Source organism: Ornithorhynchus anatinus, chromosome 7, assembly GCF_004115215.2.
Source record: "Ornithorhynchus anatinus isolate Pmale09 chromosome 7, mOrnAna1.pri.v4, whole genome shotgun sequence".
Lineage (NCBI taxonomy): Eukaryota > Metazoa > Chordata > Mammalia > Monotremata > Ornithorhynchidae > Ornithorhynchus > Ornithorhynchus anatinus.
Window position 1 is genome coordinate 10,056,998 of NC_041734.1, and position 18,553 is coordinate 10,075,550.

General features: G+C 43.8%; 1 protein-coding gene across 1 annotated transcript in view; it reads right to left on the minus strand.

The window, feature by feature from the left end:
- Positions 1 to 18,553, minus strand: part of RP1 (RP1 axonemal microtubule associated) — a 127,007-nt gene that overhangs the window by 30,104 nt on the left and 78,350 nt on the right. Inside the window, exon 24 of the mRNA XM_039912531.1 lies at positions 13,323 to 13,486. Within this exon, the coding sequence (XP_039768465.1) occupies positions 13,323 to 13,486 (164 nt within the window). The remainder of the gene's footprint in view (positions 1 to 13,322; positions 13,487 to 18,553) is intronic.

Genomic DNA, 18,553 nt, shown 5'->3' on the forward strand with positions numbered 1-18,553 from the left:
TGTATCAAACCAAAAATTGCTTATATCCACCACAGTGCTCATTATAGTGCCTGGCAACACAGTGAGCGCTTAGCAAGTACCACTATTATTATTATTATCGACAGTGTCAAAGAGAGATCATCGCGGAAATTCAAGAATCAGTAAGATTTTCTGTTTGAATTAAAGAATTTGCACAATTTTCTTAACACATGCTCTCTTTCACTGGACTAGAGATTAGGTAGATCTGTGAACAGGTATAATTCTAAAATCTGGAAAGCTGCTTTGCTATTAGTAACTGTCACAGAACTAAGTAATATTTATTATAATTTATTTTAATTTCTGTCTCTACCACTAGATTAAAGTTACTTGAAGGCAGGGATTGTGTCTATTTACTGAATTGCATTCTCCCAGGACCTTAGGAAGGTTCTGTACCAAATAATTGCTCGGTGAATACCACTTATTTGATTATTACTTTTAAAAGAAAATTATGAAACTCATTTTTAAAAAACAAATCATTTAAAGCATCTTCCTTCACTGCTGAATGTCATTTACTTTCTCTTGTGTTTCAGGACATAAACAGGCTGACTGTCTTTTCAACTAGTTGGGTTATTTATTTGCTTTCACTGGCCCAGTTTTACCATGGCCATCTATTTTTATTTGCATTCCTCGCAAAGGTTAACTGTTTCTGTAAATGCTGACGGACACTCGCACAATAAAGTACAGTCTTGATGTTTCACAGAATAAATTATGAGCCTGAAATAAGAGCACTTTGTTGTGGGCCAGGGATGTTTACCGAGATCTGCTGAAAGCAACAGCCTAGAAAGAATAAGGCAGGGTTAAGCACTAAAGAGCTGCATCTTCAACGGTGCACTAGGAACTGTTGACATGAAGTGAGTCACCCAAGACAAAGTGACACAGAAAGTGTCTAGATTTCTTTTACTGTTATCCAAATTGATGCCAAGCAGCACAAAGTCTAAGTCCAAAAAAATGAGAGAAACGTTATGTCAATAAAATCCATGAGGAACATTTGATGGACTAATGTTATTTGTGCTAGGAACTCATTTGAGACAATCCAGTGCCAATTAGGATTCAGATGCCTAAAGCTTCCCTTTTATGCTTGAACTATGACTCACTTTACCCCACCCCATGCCCTCTAAATTATCTGATGCTGTACATATCAAAGCATCACATGAGCCTCAAAACATTTGTCACAAATTATGGAGCTGGAGTCTCCTTAAATTTGATTTGTGTCAGAGAAATCTGGCCCCCACTAAAAACCTGCTGCACCTGCTGACCAAGTTAGAGTAAGATACACAGCCTTTTATAAAACTGCAAGAACAGTGGCAGTGAAGTGTTCTGCAATTTGGAAAAATATTGCCCAATTATATCTATTCCTCCAGTATATTCCTCAAACCATACTCCACTCCCCATTTTGCTGTCTACATTGCAATTGCACAGACAAGTAGATCTAATCCTGGCTCTGCCATGTGTCTATGTGACCTTGGGCAAGTCACTTAACCTCTCTGGGCCTCAATTACCCCATTTGTGAAATGGGGATTAAGACTGTGAGCCTCATGGGGGACCGGGATTGTGTCCAACCTGATTAACTTGTATCTACCCCAGTTCTTGAAATAGTGCTTGGAACATAATAAATGCTTTTCAAGTACCATAATTCTTGTTATTATTATCTTAAACTTTACTTTCTGCTGGTGAAATTCTAATTTGGGAACAAATCAAAGAAAAATAGGGATAATGGAAAGGGAAAGGTCTAACAAGTAAAAAAAATTATCAGCTGGGCTGCAGCATCTCTTAAAGGTATGGCATGTTAGTGCGTGTAAGAGGACAAGATGTGTGAACATGAGTGTGGAGGAGGTCCGGGAAATGAGGGGCAGGAGGGGGAATCTAGGTGTGAGTTAATGGCTGGTGTGGCATATGCAAATTTTGTTAAGTAAAACTTGGACACAATTAACCTTTTTCTCCATCTATTACCAAGCCACTCCATGCAGATTGAATCCTCTAAAAAATTATTAAATCGTGGAGGCTTTTGTGTGTTATGTTTGTGCTCGTTTATGGATTGCTTATAGAGAAACTTCCAAAAAAGTCTTGCAATTGAATATGAGGCAAAGATTGCATTCTAATGCATTTATCAAATGATAATTCCTAAGATGTCAAGGGTTCATTTATTCAATAGTATTTATTGAGCGCTTACTATGTGCAGAGCACTGTACTAAGGGCTTGGAATGTACAATTCGGCAACAGATAGAGACAGTCACTGCCCAATGATGGGCTCACAATCTAAACTGTAAAGGGTTTCAATTAAGATCATGGATGAAGGTCAACCAGAGGTGGTCCGGCAGGCAGAAATCCTTTTACGTCTCAGAAACCAGATGGAACGCATTCTACCTGTGCTACTTAGCCTGAATTGGTTGCCTATTTCCTCCTGAGTGTAATTCAAGGTGTCAAGGCCAATCTATAAAGCAGCTCAATGTGTTTTGGACTCTGTTACCTAAGAGACTGCACCTTTGTGGTAACCAGGCTCTGACAAGCAAGAGCTGCTGAAGATTTCTAAATTTTAAAGTATCTGTATGAGAATGACTCCTTATCAGCTCAAGAAATGAATTCTCATTTAAAGAGCAGATAGCTCAGAATGGGAAATCCTCTACACAACACACATAAATGCTGTTTCACCTATATACGTATGCATCTATATACATAGATGTATATCTACAATGCCCTAAATAGAAAAGATGAGCATGTTAAATAAAGCAATGCAGAAAGAAAAATGCTCAGTTTTAATTCATAAATCAGAGAACTACTTGCAGAAGTCAAATCCAAAATCTAAAATTCCAGTCAGGGTCATCATCACAGTTGCTATCTCTGGTCAGCAAACCTCCCAGGTGTGCAGGGTAGGGAACATTCTAGGGCTGAAGGGAAGTGTACACTCTCTTCAGGAAGGAAGAGTCGATGCTTGTTAATGGTGCCTGACGACAATTTTGAGGAGGCTGAGAAGAGGGTGTGGCTGAGGATATACAGACAAATCTATAAATCCCCCACTAACGGCACTCCTCTCCACCAGCAACTCCATTTGCCACCTCAACACCCATCCACCATTGCAGCCTCTTCAGTGTCCCCTTGGGAGGCTGACGAGCCCCAACTTTCCCCCTCACATCTGCAGGGCCTCAGCCCCACGCTGAGCCCTATGGCTCACATCACTCCCTTCCACAGCCTGATAGCTGGGAATTCCCTCTTCTTTTTTTTCTAAATGATATTTCTTAAGCTCTAGGTACCACTGTATTAAGCTATGGGGTCGATACAAGCTAATCAAGTTGGACATAGTCCTTATCCCACATGGAGCTGACAGTCTTAATCCCCATTTTACAGAAGAGGTAACTGAGGCACGGAGAAGTGAAGTGACTTGGCTGAGGTCACACAATAGACAAGTGGCAGAGCCAGGAATAGAACCCGAGTCCTTCTGACTCCCAGGCCTGCGCTCTATCCATTAGACCACATTGCTTCTGACCACAAAGGAGAAAGTCCTGCCCTGATAAGAGCCAAAGTCAGACAGAAGACCCCAAGCTCCCTCTTGGCTTGAGAGATGAGGAAGAGGTTGAAGGTCAAGATTGCTCTCTCCCAACCCAAAGGGAGAAATCTACCACTGGCGGGAACCAATGATGGGCAAATGCAGACAGTTAGTTTTCAAGCTCCCTGGGCCTCACTATGACGGAGCGGTACAAAGGTTTAGTCCAAAAGACGTTGTAAAAGCCCACCCGGGCTAAGAACAAAGAGTGGGCAGAAGCTGGCAGAGGGTCTCGCTCCTTCTCTGCCCACCTTACTCACCCAGCATCATCTCCAGACCACAACCTCCTTGTGGGAAGGGAACGTGCCTATCAACTCTGTTATATAGTACTCTCCCAAACGCTGAGAATAGTGCTCTGCACACAGTAAGTGCTCAATAAATACAGCTGATTAATTGATCAACCACGAGTTGAGGGCCATCAACATCCCTAACTTCTCTTTCTTACAACTCACAGTGGATCTTTCTGAACCAGTAAGTTTTCCCTTTATTCATTGGGTGGGACATTGCAATTTTAATGCACCTAGCAAACTCTGGCAATAATCAAAGTAATCAACTTTAACCATTTTTTAAAAATCACCGAGAGCCTCATTAAAAGGAAAGGTCTTCAGAAAAATATAATTCATTGTCAATTTTCTTTTAAGTGTGGTTAGCAGTCTTTCCACGTTTCAAAATAATTCAGGTTCATACCGGTGCCAAATAAAAATCATGTTGATTCCTTGCCGGAACTAAGGCACAGATTTTAATGGTGTGCAGTAAATCAGGGGCTCATGGTATATTGAAAGGGCACACATACGCACAAGTGCAACATATTTAGCCTGTTTATTACTTTTATTTTTGTGGTTTGGGGTTTCACCAATCTATTTCCCTGTCAGATCAGATATCTTGTTGGTCTCTCAGTGGTACTGACTTACTAAAATGCTTCAGCTTGCCAACTGGAATACTGTCAAATGTATGTCAGTTTCTTTCGGGCATTATAATGCAGATGAAATGCTCTCACTCTCAAATGGTAATGCTATTTTCCTTTTCCCACCTAAGGAAAAGGAAATATTCTTAGCTTGTTTCTAAAGGAAGAGATATTCTGTGTTAAGAAGGAAGCCTGGGAAACCTGTTTGCCATGTTGCGGGTTTTCTGTCCTAAATCAGTCTATGACATTTAGATAATAACAATAATCATAATGTATGGTATTTGTTCAACACTATTCGTGCTAAGCCCTGTTCTAAGCATTGTGGTAGATACAAGATAATCAAGCTGGACACAGTCTCTGACCCTCACTGGGCTCAAGTCTAAGTGGGAGGGAAAACAGGTACTGAATCCCCATTTTACAGATGAGGAAACTAATGCACCGAGAAATTAAGTAAATTATGCAAAGTCACACAGCAGGCAAGAGACAGAGTCAGGAGTAGAACCCAGGTCCTCTGACTCCCGGACCTGTGCTCTTTCCACGAGGCCACACTCTCTCTCACTAGGCCACCCTGTCTCATTCTAGTGAGAACGTGTTGCATGGGGAAACACACAGCTTTGAGAAATGACGATGAGGAGTGTACCTCACAGTCCCACTAGAAAGAAGATTAATCTTTAACCCCGTGGATTGACTTTCTGGTTAGGTGGAGAGGAGAACACAAGGAAAGGTATTTTATTCCTGACATGCAGAGCGCACTGTGTGGCCTGCCTGCACTAGGCACGAATACTTTACAAGGGGTTAGTGGGAGCACATCTCTCCTTGTGCTCCTCTGGGTTAAACGGTGCTTGGAGTCAACCTTAATGGCATTACCTGTGTATGACGGTGGCTGAAAAGGCCGGCGTGTGACTGATCCTCCCTCCCGCTTTGCTTGCCAATTAGAATCAATTCCGGCCATGTGACGGAGTTTTCCCCATGCAGGCCCTCCCTTTGTTTCTGAGCCTGACTTTGGTACCACAGTCTTCATGAAAGTTGTGCTCAAGAAATGTGATGCCTCTCCATATAGATTGTAACCCCTCATTGTTAGGATCAGAGGCAGGAATGCAGTCTTTTGCTAATGCAGTGTTCCGCAAACAATAGATGATTAATAAATCCTACTAACTGGTGGATTTCCAAGCGCTTAATATAATAATAATGTTGGTATTCGTTAGGTGCTTACTATGTGCAGAGCACTGTTCTAAGCGCTGGGGTAGATACAGGGTAATCAGGTTGTCCCACGTGAGGCTCACAGTTACTCCCCACTTTACAGATGAGGTAACTGAGGCACAGAGAAGTGAAGTGACTTGCCCACAGTCACACAGCTGACAAGTGGCAGAGCTGGGATTCGAACCCATGACCTCTGACTCCCAAGCCCATGCTCTTTCCCCGGAGCCACGCTGCTGCACACAGTAAGCGCTCAATAAATACAATTGAATGAATGAATGCCCACTGGGCTGTGATGCCCGTTGCCATGATTTCTAGGCCTAAAGTCCACTGCTGTACAGTCCATCCCTCTTCAAAACTGTGGTTCAAGATGTCTTAGTCATTTATACTGTTGATCCAAAATAATCCTGTGGGCACTGAATCTGAATTCCGGTAATTGTATGTAGGTGGAAATTTGAACTGGTGATCCTCTTTGCAACCATCTTTAATTTGTCGGTCTCCATGTTCGTTCCCATTACTTGGTTTTATAAAACTGCTAAAACACCATATAAAATATTTCTTCTTAATGGTACAAAAGTATATATTGAATTTCTGAGGACTCTTCTTTTCCAATATATACTACTGCGTACGATCAAATGCTTCTCAGGTACTAGCCCAAATAATTACTGTTCTCCTACACTCAAATTCGCCATTAATTTTGTGTCTTAAAGCCAGGGAATCAGAGATTCCTATTAAGAAGAATTATCATCCATTATTAGGTAAGGCCTTCACAGGCATTAATGAATGTTCCATTCCCTTTTTTTTTTTTTTGCATACAACCACTTTCCTCTGATGAGTCACCTTTTAGGCAGGTTCTATCACTTAAACTCAGTGGAGTTGGAAAGAAAAATTTAAGACAGCATGTAAAACTATCAATTCAATGTTTAGAGTAATCAGTTTTAACACAGACTTTATGGAAAGAGCTGTTCTGTTTACAAAGACATAATCCTCTTCATTCTCTGCGATGTGGGTAGGCGGGTGCCAGCTACTTCTGCCTGCCTGCAGAGGGGAAATGAACTGTCCTATTTGATGTTGTAGGCAGGGTGGTGCTAATCGAGGCCAGCAGTGACCAAGTCGACTGTGGCAGCCTGCTCTTTCACCCCGCAGCTTTCTGTGCTCACTTCCAAGGAAGGGTAGACTTTTCCATTCAGAGGACTGCTCGAAGAAGATCTGCTCTATGCAAGAGGTTCTGTTTTGGGTTTGTTTTTTAATGGTTTTTGTTAAGCGCTTACTATGCGACGAGCACCGTACTAAGTTCTGGGGCACATACAAGATAATCAGCTTGGACACAGTCCCTGTCCCATCTGGGGCTGACAGTCTTAATCCTCATTTTGCAGATGAGGTAACTAAGGCACAGAGAAGAGAAGTAACATGCCCCAGGTCACACAGCAGGCAAGCGGCAGAGCGGGATGATAATAAAAATAATTATTATTATGGCTATTGTTAAGCACTAAGTGCCAAACACCACTCTAAGGTCTGAGCAGATACAAGTTAATCAGGTTGGACAAAGTCCCTGTCCCTCATGGGGCTCACGATCTTAATCCCCATTTTACAGCTGAGGTAAATGAGGCACAGAGAAGTGAAGTGACTTGCCCCAGGTCACACAGCAGACAAGTGGCGGAGCCGGGATTAGAATCCAGGTCCTTCTGACTTCCAGGCCCATGCTCTATTAATAGGGCACACTGTTTTAGAGTTGTACAGGTGGGCCATTCTTTTCCCTGCTTCTCTGAGAGAAATCCTGAGGTGGGGGAACCAACTAATAATAATGTTGGTATTTGTTAAGCGCTTACTATGTGCAGAGCACTGTTCTAAACACTGGGGTATACAGGGTAATCAGGTTGTCCCACGTGAGGCTCACAGTCTTCATCCCCATTTTACAGATGAGGTAACTGAGGCACAGAGAAGTGAAGTGACTTGCCCACAGTCACACAGCTGACAAGTGGTAGAGCCGGGATTCGAACCGATGACCTCTGACTCCCAATCCCGTGCTCTTTCCACTGAGCCACGCTGCTTCTCTACTGAGGCACGCTGCAATCTCATGTGGGACATGGGCTGTTTCCAACCTGCCTATCTTGTATCTACATCAGGCCTTAGTCCAGTGACTGACACACAGTAAGTGCTTAACAAATACCATAAAAAAAGTTGAGGTGCAAAAAAAGTCCTTTTCCTGAACCATTAATTGTTTGAGGCAGATTTAAAGACACCGATAAGGTCAATCGATCAATTGTATTCATTAAGCACTTACTATGTATAGACCACTGTCCTAAGTGCTCGGGAAAGTACGGTATAACTATATAACAGAGTTGGTAGACACATTCCATGCCCATGACAAGGTTACGGTCTAGAGGGGGAGACGGACGTTAATATATATGTTACAGATATCTACGTAGAGAAGGAGCGTGGCTAGAGAAGCAGCATGGCTCAGTGGAAAGAGCACGGGCTTGGGAGTCAGAGGTTATGGGCTCAAATCCCGGCTTGTCAGCTGTGTGACTTTGGGCAAGTCACAACTTCTCTGTGCCTCAGTTACCTCATCTGTAAAATGGGGATTAAGACTGGGAGCCCCCATGTGGGACAACCTGATCACCCTGGATCCTCCCCAGTGCTTAGAACAGTGTTTTGCACATAGTAAGCGCTTAACAAATGCCATCATCAACATAAGTACATAAGATAAGGTAAACCTAAACTTAAAGTATGCTCGTACATGCACACACAAACCCACAAACACACCAATACAAACCCCTATGCCATACTGTAGATGTCCTTTTCACTGTTTCAAACTTGACTCCTCCCCTTTGATCTGAAATAGGTTTTACTGCCCTGTGCGCTCTTGGGTTAAGGCAGGCTTCTGCCTCTGGGTCTTTAAACCTGGAATCCTGTCTACGCTGAGACCACTGAACATGTGATTCTTTAAGAAGCTATCAGATTCCATTTTTCAACAAGTGTCCCTTCCACCTACTAATGTTCTGTTCCTCAAGTTCTGAATTATTGGAAAGGGATCAGAATAGTGGAAGGTTCTAGAAGAGTGCATCACCGGTCTCTGGTTTCCTCTGACATTGTACAGGACACGGCCTCTAAGCGCTGATAACAGAGCTGTAAGGCTCAGTAAGGTGGGCAGTTCTCAGGATCTCGGCCTGGCCCTTTCCACCTCGAGTTCTCTACTCTCCATCCTCATTAGGTTAAGAGACAGCACGTGTCTGCTCACCCCAAATATTCTCTGCTCCCCAGCCAAATTCCCCTCCAAACCAAACCGAATGGGATTGGGAATTTCGAAAGCCTAGTTGCCAAATTCTTCAAGGGCCCATGGGTGGGTAAACCAGCTTTTGTTTCCATGTTGAATTTCCTTTTCCAGGTTGAATGATTTCCTTTCATCTCGTTTGCACTTTTTGGATACTGAAAGCCAGGTCAAACTGAGACTATTTAGCAAAAGCAATCATTTCCCACTAATCAATTCCTTTCATCTCTTTAACCTTTTTAAAAAAGTTTTACATTCCAGGCGCTCCCCAATTTACTAGCTGATGTTTATCCTCGGTCTCTTTCAGTTTATACTGCTTTCTAGGTTTCTCTTTTTCCCTGAATCTCTCTGGGTCTGATTACTTTCCCCTTGATGTATTAGTTTCCATTTTTCAAAGGTGAATCATATTATGTTGTATTTATCACTTAAATTTCCTAACCTTTTTCAGCCCATTCATAATTTTTCCACCTTTGCTGCTTACAGCAAAACCTTCCAAATCGGTAGCACTGCAAATTGCCTGATGTGGGCTTTTCCTTCTCTTCTAAAAGATTAATAAAGATGCAATATCAGACTTAATCGAACTTGATCTATTAGAGTGACAAATAAAGAACCATCATGCGGTAGAAAAGGCATTTGAAAAAAAACAGCTCAAAAACTCTCCAACCTTGCGATAACCTTGTGTTACATCTCTATTACAGACCAAACTGCACTACAAGAGTAAAGACAGATTCAATCTTATTTTTAATATTTTTATTAATCATCTAAAAGAGCAGGATAAATGTCACAGTGCAGTACGTGACACTTACTTGGAGAACGCTGCCTTATTTTTTTTATAGAACAAGGGCCAGGGAAAAACCATAAATGGTCTGGAGATTTTGGTGAAAATGTCATGTACAGAGGCCCTTGTATTTTAGCGACAGAAGCATAAAAAAAAAACCCTGTAGCAGACTATTTATTACAACTACCTGCCATGAGGTACGTCCAGAATGTGTTGAATGTTCTCCAATGTGTGAGAAGCAGATGAGGGTTTAGGCTCTGTGAACTCAAGGCAGACGTAAAAAAAATACACAATACTGGGTAATGTGTTACCAGCTGGGCACAAACTTAATGAAGCACCTGTGACTTCCTTGTCACAATATGCAACTCGTAAGATGAAGAATGCCTGCTGTCTGTGGTTTGATAGTTTAAAAATCAAGGGGTCAGATTATTTCAACTCCTCACAGCTCACAATGACAACAGACTCACTCCAAAAGATATCCTGTGCTTCCACTGCCCCTTGCTCTCCGATGGCCTTTGACTGAAAATCACTTTAAAAGCCACAGTTGATTAACGGATTGAATCCACACGGTACGATTTCTGAATCTGCTTAAAACTCAGGTCCTGGAAACACGGTGAGCTTAAGGTTACACAAGGACTTTCATTTCCCTATTTGATGGTTTAACTGATCGCTTTATATAGTTTCTCTCTGAACTTTTCATTCAGGTCTTCTAGTGGGATTACATTCACTGGTTCGTAAGGAGTGGTCATTGCTGAGGTTAGTAACATCGTGACTTATTAGGTCAATTTCCCCTTTCTGCTGGAGATGACAGCTCTTTCTACTACTTTAATTTTATTTCTCTTCTAGGGGTGGGGGACATGTCAGGGTTACCAGCCTTCCTGGCTTATTCTGTAATTACAAAGAGATTGAGAAATGAAATTTGGGGACTAAAGGCAGGTGATGTCATTTTTACTTTGCTTTTTTTTCCTTCTGTGTTCAATAGCTAACATTAGGGTACTTCATTTTTGTTGGTGTATGTGAGAAACATAGAGAGGGAGAAAAGAATAGAGACAGAAGAGGGAAAGGGAATGAGAAGAGGAAAGATAGAAAGGCACTATATAATATATACAATGATATACTATATATATATGTTTTACATCATGTTCCTCAGGCACCTAACTAAAATGTGTTCACATCCCTCTGGTCCATTTTGCATTTAAACTGGAGGGTCCCAAGATCAAAGTTCTCTCATCCCTTGGCCCCTCTACTTATCTTCGCTCCAGCATAATAAACCTATTCTCAGTGGGCTTAATCCTCCTCCCCATCTTGCTCCGGCCCCCTCATTTTCTGCTAACACACACCTCGCCCCCACTCCCACCATCCTACCGAGTCTTGTCCATCGGAAATTAGATTCCAGGATGTCGACCTCCAGTGGGAAAGCAGTGAAGTCAATGTTAGATAATATTTCAAGGAGAAAGGGGTGGTCCGCAGTGCCAAAGACAGCTGAGAGATCAAGGAGGATTAGGATGAAGTAGAAGACATTGGATTGGGCAAGAAGATGGTCACTGGTGACCCTAGAGTAGGTTTCCATGGACCGAAGGGTGTGGAATTTAGACTGGAGGGAGCCCAAGAGAGAATCAGAGGAGGGGAAATGGAGGCAGCGGGGGGTAGACCACTCGCTCAAGAGTTTGGAGAGGAATGGTAGGTGGGGCAATAAGGGGAGTGATGCATGGGGTTAAGGGAGGATTTTTTTTAGGATAGAGACAGATGTGCATGTTTGAAAGCAGTGGAGAAGATGCCACTGAAAGTGAATGGTTGAAAATGGAGGTCAGGGAAGGAAAAAAGGGATCAGGCAAGTGTTTTGATAAATGGTGAAAGGATGGGGTCCGAGGTGCAGGTGGAGGGGGTAAATTTTGAGAGAAGAGGGAAATCTCTTCTTGAGATACTGCTGGGAAAGATAGGGGAATCAAAGAGGGAGCAGGAAGAGGGAAAGGACTGGACAGGACTGTGGGGATTTTAGGGAGATCACATTGATGGTTGCAATTTTTTCAGTAAAGTATATGGCCAGATCAATAGGGACAATTGGTGGCAGGGGTACTCCTCAAGGCCTTGCAGTGGTTGCCCAACTACCTCTGCGTCAATCGGAAACTCCTTACCATTGACTCTAAAGTGTTTGATCAGTTCAGCCCCTCCTACTTTACCTCGCTGATTTCCTACTATCACCCAGCCCACACATTTTGCTCTTCTTACAACAAATGACCCGCTCACTGTGCCTTGATCTCATCTATCTTGCTGCTGATCCCTTCCCTCCGCCCTCCCTCTGGCCGGCACTCCCTCTCCCTTCATACACGACAGACCTCCTCTCTTCCCACTTTCAAAGCCGTTGGAAAATCATATCTCCACCAAGAGGTGCTTAGTACAGAGCTGTGCACACAGTTAGCACTCAGTAAATTCAATCGATTGATTGATTGAGGCCTAAGCCCTAAGCCCTCATTTCCCCTATTCCCTCTCCCTTTCATGTGGCCTATGCACTTGGATCTGAACACTGTATATATCTTCATCATCCTATTTATTTTGTTTATTTTGTTTAATGAGATGTACTGATTCTATTTATTTGCCATTGTTTTTATGAGCTGTTCTTCCCCTTGACTCTATTTATTGCCATTGTTCTTGTCTGCCTGTCTCCCCCGATTAGACTGTAAGCCCATCAAAGGGCAGGGACTGTCTCTATCTGTTGCCGACTTGTACATTCCAAGCGCTTAGTACAGTGCTCTGCACATAGTAAGCGCTCAATAAATACTATTGAATGAATGAACACTTTAAGGACTTGTTATTCACCCCGTTCTCAGCCTCACAGCATTTCTGCGCATTATCCGCAGTTTATTTCAATGTCTGCCTGCCCCTGGACACTGCAAGCTCCTTATGGGCCAGGAATGTCTACCAGTTCTGCTATATTGGACGCCCCCGAGCACTTAGCAAGGTGCTCCTCTCACAGTAAGTGTTCAATAAATATCACTGATTGATTGAAGGTTCATCTCTCTTACGCAAGATTCACCAGAGCTCCCAAGTCTAAAGGAAATAATTAAGTTTCCACATTTGTAAAAAGCTGAGCGTGGCTCACTATCACCCGCACAGTGGGCCAAGCCTCAGCATCTAACCCTGGGACATCAGAGGCCTCCAGTGAGAAACTCATTGACTTTAATGTCTGCCTCCCCCATCAGCCTGTAAGGTCCTTGAGGGTGGGGTGATGCCTATTCATTCTTTTGTACTTTCCCAATTACTTAATAAAGTACTCTGCGCCACACGTGGTAAGTGCTCGATCAATACCGTAAATTAATATGAGATGTTGAAGCTCAACATACTTGTCTCCTAATTCTGAAAAGATAATTCCAGTGCAACAGCAAATGAGGTAATCAAAGGCTTCTGAGTTTTAATCTCTATACCATCAATCAATGGTATTTCTTAAGTTCTTTACTGTATACAGAGAAAAAAACACTCGGAAAAATACAATAAAGTTGAATAATGCAATTCCTGCTCACAAAGATTCTTACTCTATTCATGGCAGTCATATTTTAAGTATACAAGCTTTTGTTTCTCTATTCATTTTGCAATCCAACTCTGTTGCTAACCACTTTACCTTGAATGTGTCTGCGCTGTTGGGATTAAAGAGTTGATGTTTCCCAGATCCCAAAATAATAGGACCTGAAGCCTTTTTTTCTCCATAGGTATAAAGGGACACGGTGGCCGTGGTGCCGGCCTGCTCAAAATCTCCAGTCACTACAGTTATCTTCCAGTCTCCCTCTGCAAAGGGAGAAAAAAAATATGGTCAATTAATCAATTAAGGATATTTATTAAGCTCTTATTGCATGCAGAGCACTGTACTAAGCACTTGGAAAAGTACAGTACAATGGGTAGACAGCATGGAAGAAGGCAATAAGATGTTATAAAAAAGCAGCAGCATGGCTAGTGGATAGACCACGGGCCTGGGAATTAGAAGGTCATGGGTTCTAATCCCAGTTCTGCCACATGTCTGCTGTGTGACTGGGCAAGTCACTTCACTTCTCTGTGCCTCAGTTATCTCATCTAATAATGTTGGTATTTGTTAAGCGCTTACTATGTGCCGAGCACTGTTCTAAGCGCTGGGGTAGACATAGGGGAATCAAGTTGTCCCACGTGGGGCTCACAGTCTTAATCCCCATTTTACAGATGAGAGAACTGAGGCACAGAGAAGTTAAGTGACTTGCCCACAGTCACACAGCCGACAAGTGGCAGAGCTGGGATTCGAACTCATGAGCCCTGACTCCAAAGCCCGTGCTCTTTCCACCGAGCCACGCTGCTTCTCAATGTACAATGGCGATTGAGACTGTGAGCCCACAAGGTACAGGGGTGGTGTCCAACCTGATTTCTTGTATCTACCCCAGCACTTAGTAATAATAATAATGTTGGTATTTGTTAAGCGCTTACTATGTGCCAAGCACTGTTCTAAGTGCTGGCATAGATACAAGGTAATCAGGTTGTCCCACGTGGGGCTCACAGTCTTTATCCCCATTTTACAGATGAGGTAACTGAGGCACATTGAAGTGACTTGCCCAAGGTCACACAGCTAAGTGGTGGAGCCAGGATTAGAACCCATGACCTCTGACTCCCAAGGCTGGCAGAGCTTGGCACATAGTAAGCACTTAAAAATATAATTATTATTACTACTACTAATAATAATAATTTGCTAAGCACTTAGTACATGCCAAGCACCGTGCTAAGTGCTGGGGTAGATAACAAGATAATCAGTTGGAAACTGTCTCTGTCTCAAACTGACCTCACAGTCTAAGTAGGAGGGAGCAGTGAAATCTTTTTTTATAAATGAGGAAACTGAGGCACAGTGAAGTTAAGTGACTTGCCCAAGGTCACACAGCAGACAAGTGACTGAGCACCCAGGTCCTCTGACTCCCAGCCCTGTGCTTTTCCCTTATGCCTTGCCACTTCTCTGTTGTAATTATAATAGTAGTTGTGTACCGAGTGACCATTTAATGCAATGCACCGTACCAGATGCTTGAGAAGTACAGAATAATAAAGAGCCATGTTTCCTGCTCACAAGGAGTTCACACAAACCTAAAAATATTTACAACAATGGTCAAAATAAATAAATGAAAAAATACAAAACAGACTCCAACAAAGGAAGTGTCAATCCCAACTGTCTAGTCCTTCTCTTGTCAGCAGTAGAAGGCCCAGATTTGTCAGGACCCACAGCCCTCTAAACTTGATTTTTTTTTTGTTTTTTGAATGGCATTTGTTGAGCGCTTACTATGTGCCAGGCACTGTACTAAGCACTTGGGTAGATATAAGCTAATCAGTTGGGACCCAGTCCATGTCTCACATGGGGCTCACGACCTTCATCTCCATTTTGCACATGAGCTAACTGGGGCACAGAGAATTAAAAGTGACTTGCCCAAGGTCACACAGCAGGCAAGTGGCAGCGTAGGATTAGATCCCAGGCCCTTGCCCTGTCCACCGTGTATTCTCCAAGAGTTCCAGGCCCACGTCCTCTGCGGCTGGTTCCACCCACGGGGCACAGCGCACGAGATAGAACAGAAAAGAGTTGGTGACTTGGGCCAGGGACTGCCCATGGGGCGGAACTAGGGACAAAGTAGGGGAAGGCAAATGGGCTTCATGGGCACTGGGCCTACAAAGTGTGGCATCCAGAGGCTGAAGGACTTTTTATTTAGGAAGCAGTGCAGTGACTGTCTCTCCTATGTGGAAGGGCTGAAACGCTTGTGCAGCTGAATCACTGGGAGGATGGCAGCTTTGCTCCCCTTAGGTAGAACCGGGACAGGCGGGCTCACAACCCTTTTCCACACTGGACTGAATGGCTGAGCGAGGAGCGGTTAGTGCTGGGCGGTTGACTCGGGAACATTAAGCTGCCGACTGCATAGCCAACTTGGGAACCTGGCCGATACAGTGTGCTGGAGGGAAAGGGAGATCGGGAATGCCATTAAAGGCCGTGGGTTCAACAGCGGAGAGGTCGACCCTCTCTGCTGCATTTCTAAAGGTTTTAACCCAGTTCTGGGAAGCTACTGGGAATGGCGTCGGAGAAGCAGCATGGCCTAGGGGCTAGAGCACGGGCCTGGGAGTCAGAAGGACCTGGGTTCTAATCCCCAGTCCACCGCACATCTGCTGTGTGACCTTGGGCAAGTCACTTCATTTCTCTGTGGTTCAACTATCTCATCTGTAAAATGGAGATTAAGACTGTGAGTCCTTTGTGAGACAGGGACTGCGTCTAACCCAATTACCTTGCATCTTCTCCAGCACTTAGAAAAGTGCTTGTCACATAATAAGCACTTAACAAGTACCTCAATTATTATTATTATCATCATTAAGACAGAGAAAGGTCGACAGATTTTGGAAAGGGAGAGTCTGGGAAGATCTAGTAACTCGGTGACAGATGGCGTGGGGTGGGAGGCTGGGCGATTAAAGAGGAAAGATGGCATGAGCCAATAGTAAACAAGGGTGGTTGAGTGGTGCAGGGGATGGGAGGGGGGCAGAGAGAAAGGAGAGAAAGAAAATGCATCGTGGAAACCATTAGATGGAAGCATCCTGCAGAGATGATGGTGGGAGCACAGAAAGGTCCCGACAAGCAGAGCGTAACAGAAAGCATTAACGAAAACAGATCTATGAGCTGCTATCTGACTTAGTAAGAGAGAAAAATTGAGATGGCATTCATTTTATCATTATTTCTGACAGTTGTTGAACATAGGAAGCGATCCAACCCAGCAGTTGCCCAGTTCTAGGGGGGTTCTGCGAGGTGCTAAACTTTGAGGTTCAGCAGAAAGGTCACAAAAATCCTATCAGTGAGTGGGTCACCCAAACCCATTGTAAAATCCCTCCTTCTGCCAGGATTCTCAAGATCGCCTGATCCCTGCCCAAAATATTTCACTGCAATTGCCAAAATACTTGCATGGCCTACAGAGTAGTTTGTACAGTGGGCAGGAGAAATTAAGTCACTTGAATCAATCAATCAATCAATCAATCAATCAGTAATTACTGAGCACTTACTGTGTACAGAGTTGCCTGCTGTGTCACCTTAGACATGACACAACTTCTCTGTACTTCAGTTTCCTCCTCTCTACTCCGTCCCTCTAAGGTTGCAAACCCTGAGTCGGACAGGGAGTGTGTGGATTTGTTTGTGTATCTACCCCAGCGTCTAGCAGACTGCTTGACACGTGGTAAATGCTGAACAAATACCACTACTAATAGTGATAGTAGTGGTATTTTTTTCAAAGTGGGGTAAAATTCTCAGAATTCTTATAAAGCCTCCATCTTAACAGAAGGTCCTCTCAGATGGTATCTGTATATCCTTTGGAACAGGGCACGCACATCATTTGAATATCTCTAATCATCTTAATAAAACTTTCATTACAAAATTCTTTCACCAGCATGCCCTAGACCCATAAAAAGGAAATTGTGCTCCTGAAGAGACTATGGAGAGAAAGGAATTAAGTCCGAATGATCTGTTCTTTCTATTGCCCTTTGTATGTGGCAAGTTCATCTTAGAAGACTTCAGTTCATTTTGAAAATAGAAAACAACCAATCTCTCTCAGGCCACAAACCTGCTATGTATAAACCATTCATCCTGTCCCCACTGATGTGACTCACCTCAACCCAAACCCGTCAGCAGTGAAAATACCACTCCGCCGTGCAGCAACGTCAAGAGGACGGTAGTCACCTCCGATAACTTCTTGAAGGATGTCGAAACAACCCGTGGCAGTTATTGAGGGCCGACTAAGCAGAGCACATTAGGGAGGTCCTTATAGAGTCCCCGGTAGAGTGGAAACTCCCTGTGGGCAGGGGACGGGCCATTTCTTTCTTTTGTACTTCCCAAGTGCCCTGTATGGTTCGCTGCACCAAGTGGGCATTCGATAAGGGCTTCTACCCGAGAAGCAAAAGACACATTCCTTACCCTCAAGGAGCTGGCAGTATAATGGAGAAAGTCATTCCACCTCTTTACGAGGCGCAATCTCCTTATACTGTAATCTCCTTGTGGGCAGGCAGAGAAAGATCAGGGCTAAACCAAGACTCCGGTGACCCTGGGGTCAAGGAACCCCGCAGGGTCTCTCCTAGGCTAAACTTGTCTTTTCTCCTTCTCCTGGGAACCCTCGAGGACAACCCCAGCCCAGGCCACTGGAGCTGTTTGCCCAGAGCAGCAGGCATGATGAGGAAAGCTGGCTGGGGAAGGGGCATCCCTCCCCCCGACACCCCTGAGGAGTTGTATTGAACTCCGCCAAAGCGCTTATTACAGTGCTCAATAAATACCAACGATCAATTACCTTTTCTCCAGTAAAACCTGACCTCTGGTTTGTTGCATGATCCAGGTACCCAGGAACTCTGTTTTTTGACCCAACTCTCTGGGGCCACTCTTGGACTTTCAGTCTTGGAAGCTCAGGCAGGAAAAATGAGTTCGGATATGATGTTTTAGCTACTGTTTCCTAGATTGGAGGTGGAACAATAGAAGGACAAGTCACTTCACTTCTATGGGCCTCAGTTTCCTCATCTGAGATTCATTACCTCTTCTCCCTCCTACTTAGACTGTGAGTCCTGTGTGGGCCAGGGACTGGTAACCAATCTGATTACACTGAACTTATCACAGTGTTTAGCAGAGTTCTTGGCACATAGTGAGCTCTTAAATACCACAGTCACTATTATATTTCTCCCTGGACCTGATGATAGGGGCAGCTGCCTGGGCCCATTCTGGGCCCCTCAGAGGGGTCAGGGAAGGAGGGTGCCACATTTCCAACCAGCTTTCCTCACCATGCCTGCTACTCTGGGCAAACAGCTCCAGTGGCCTGGGGAGAAGGGGGGTGCCTTGAGGGTTCCCGG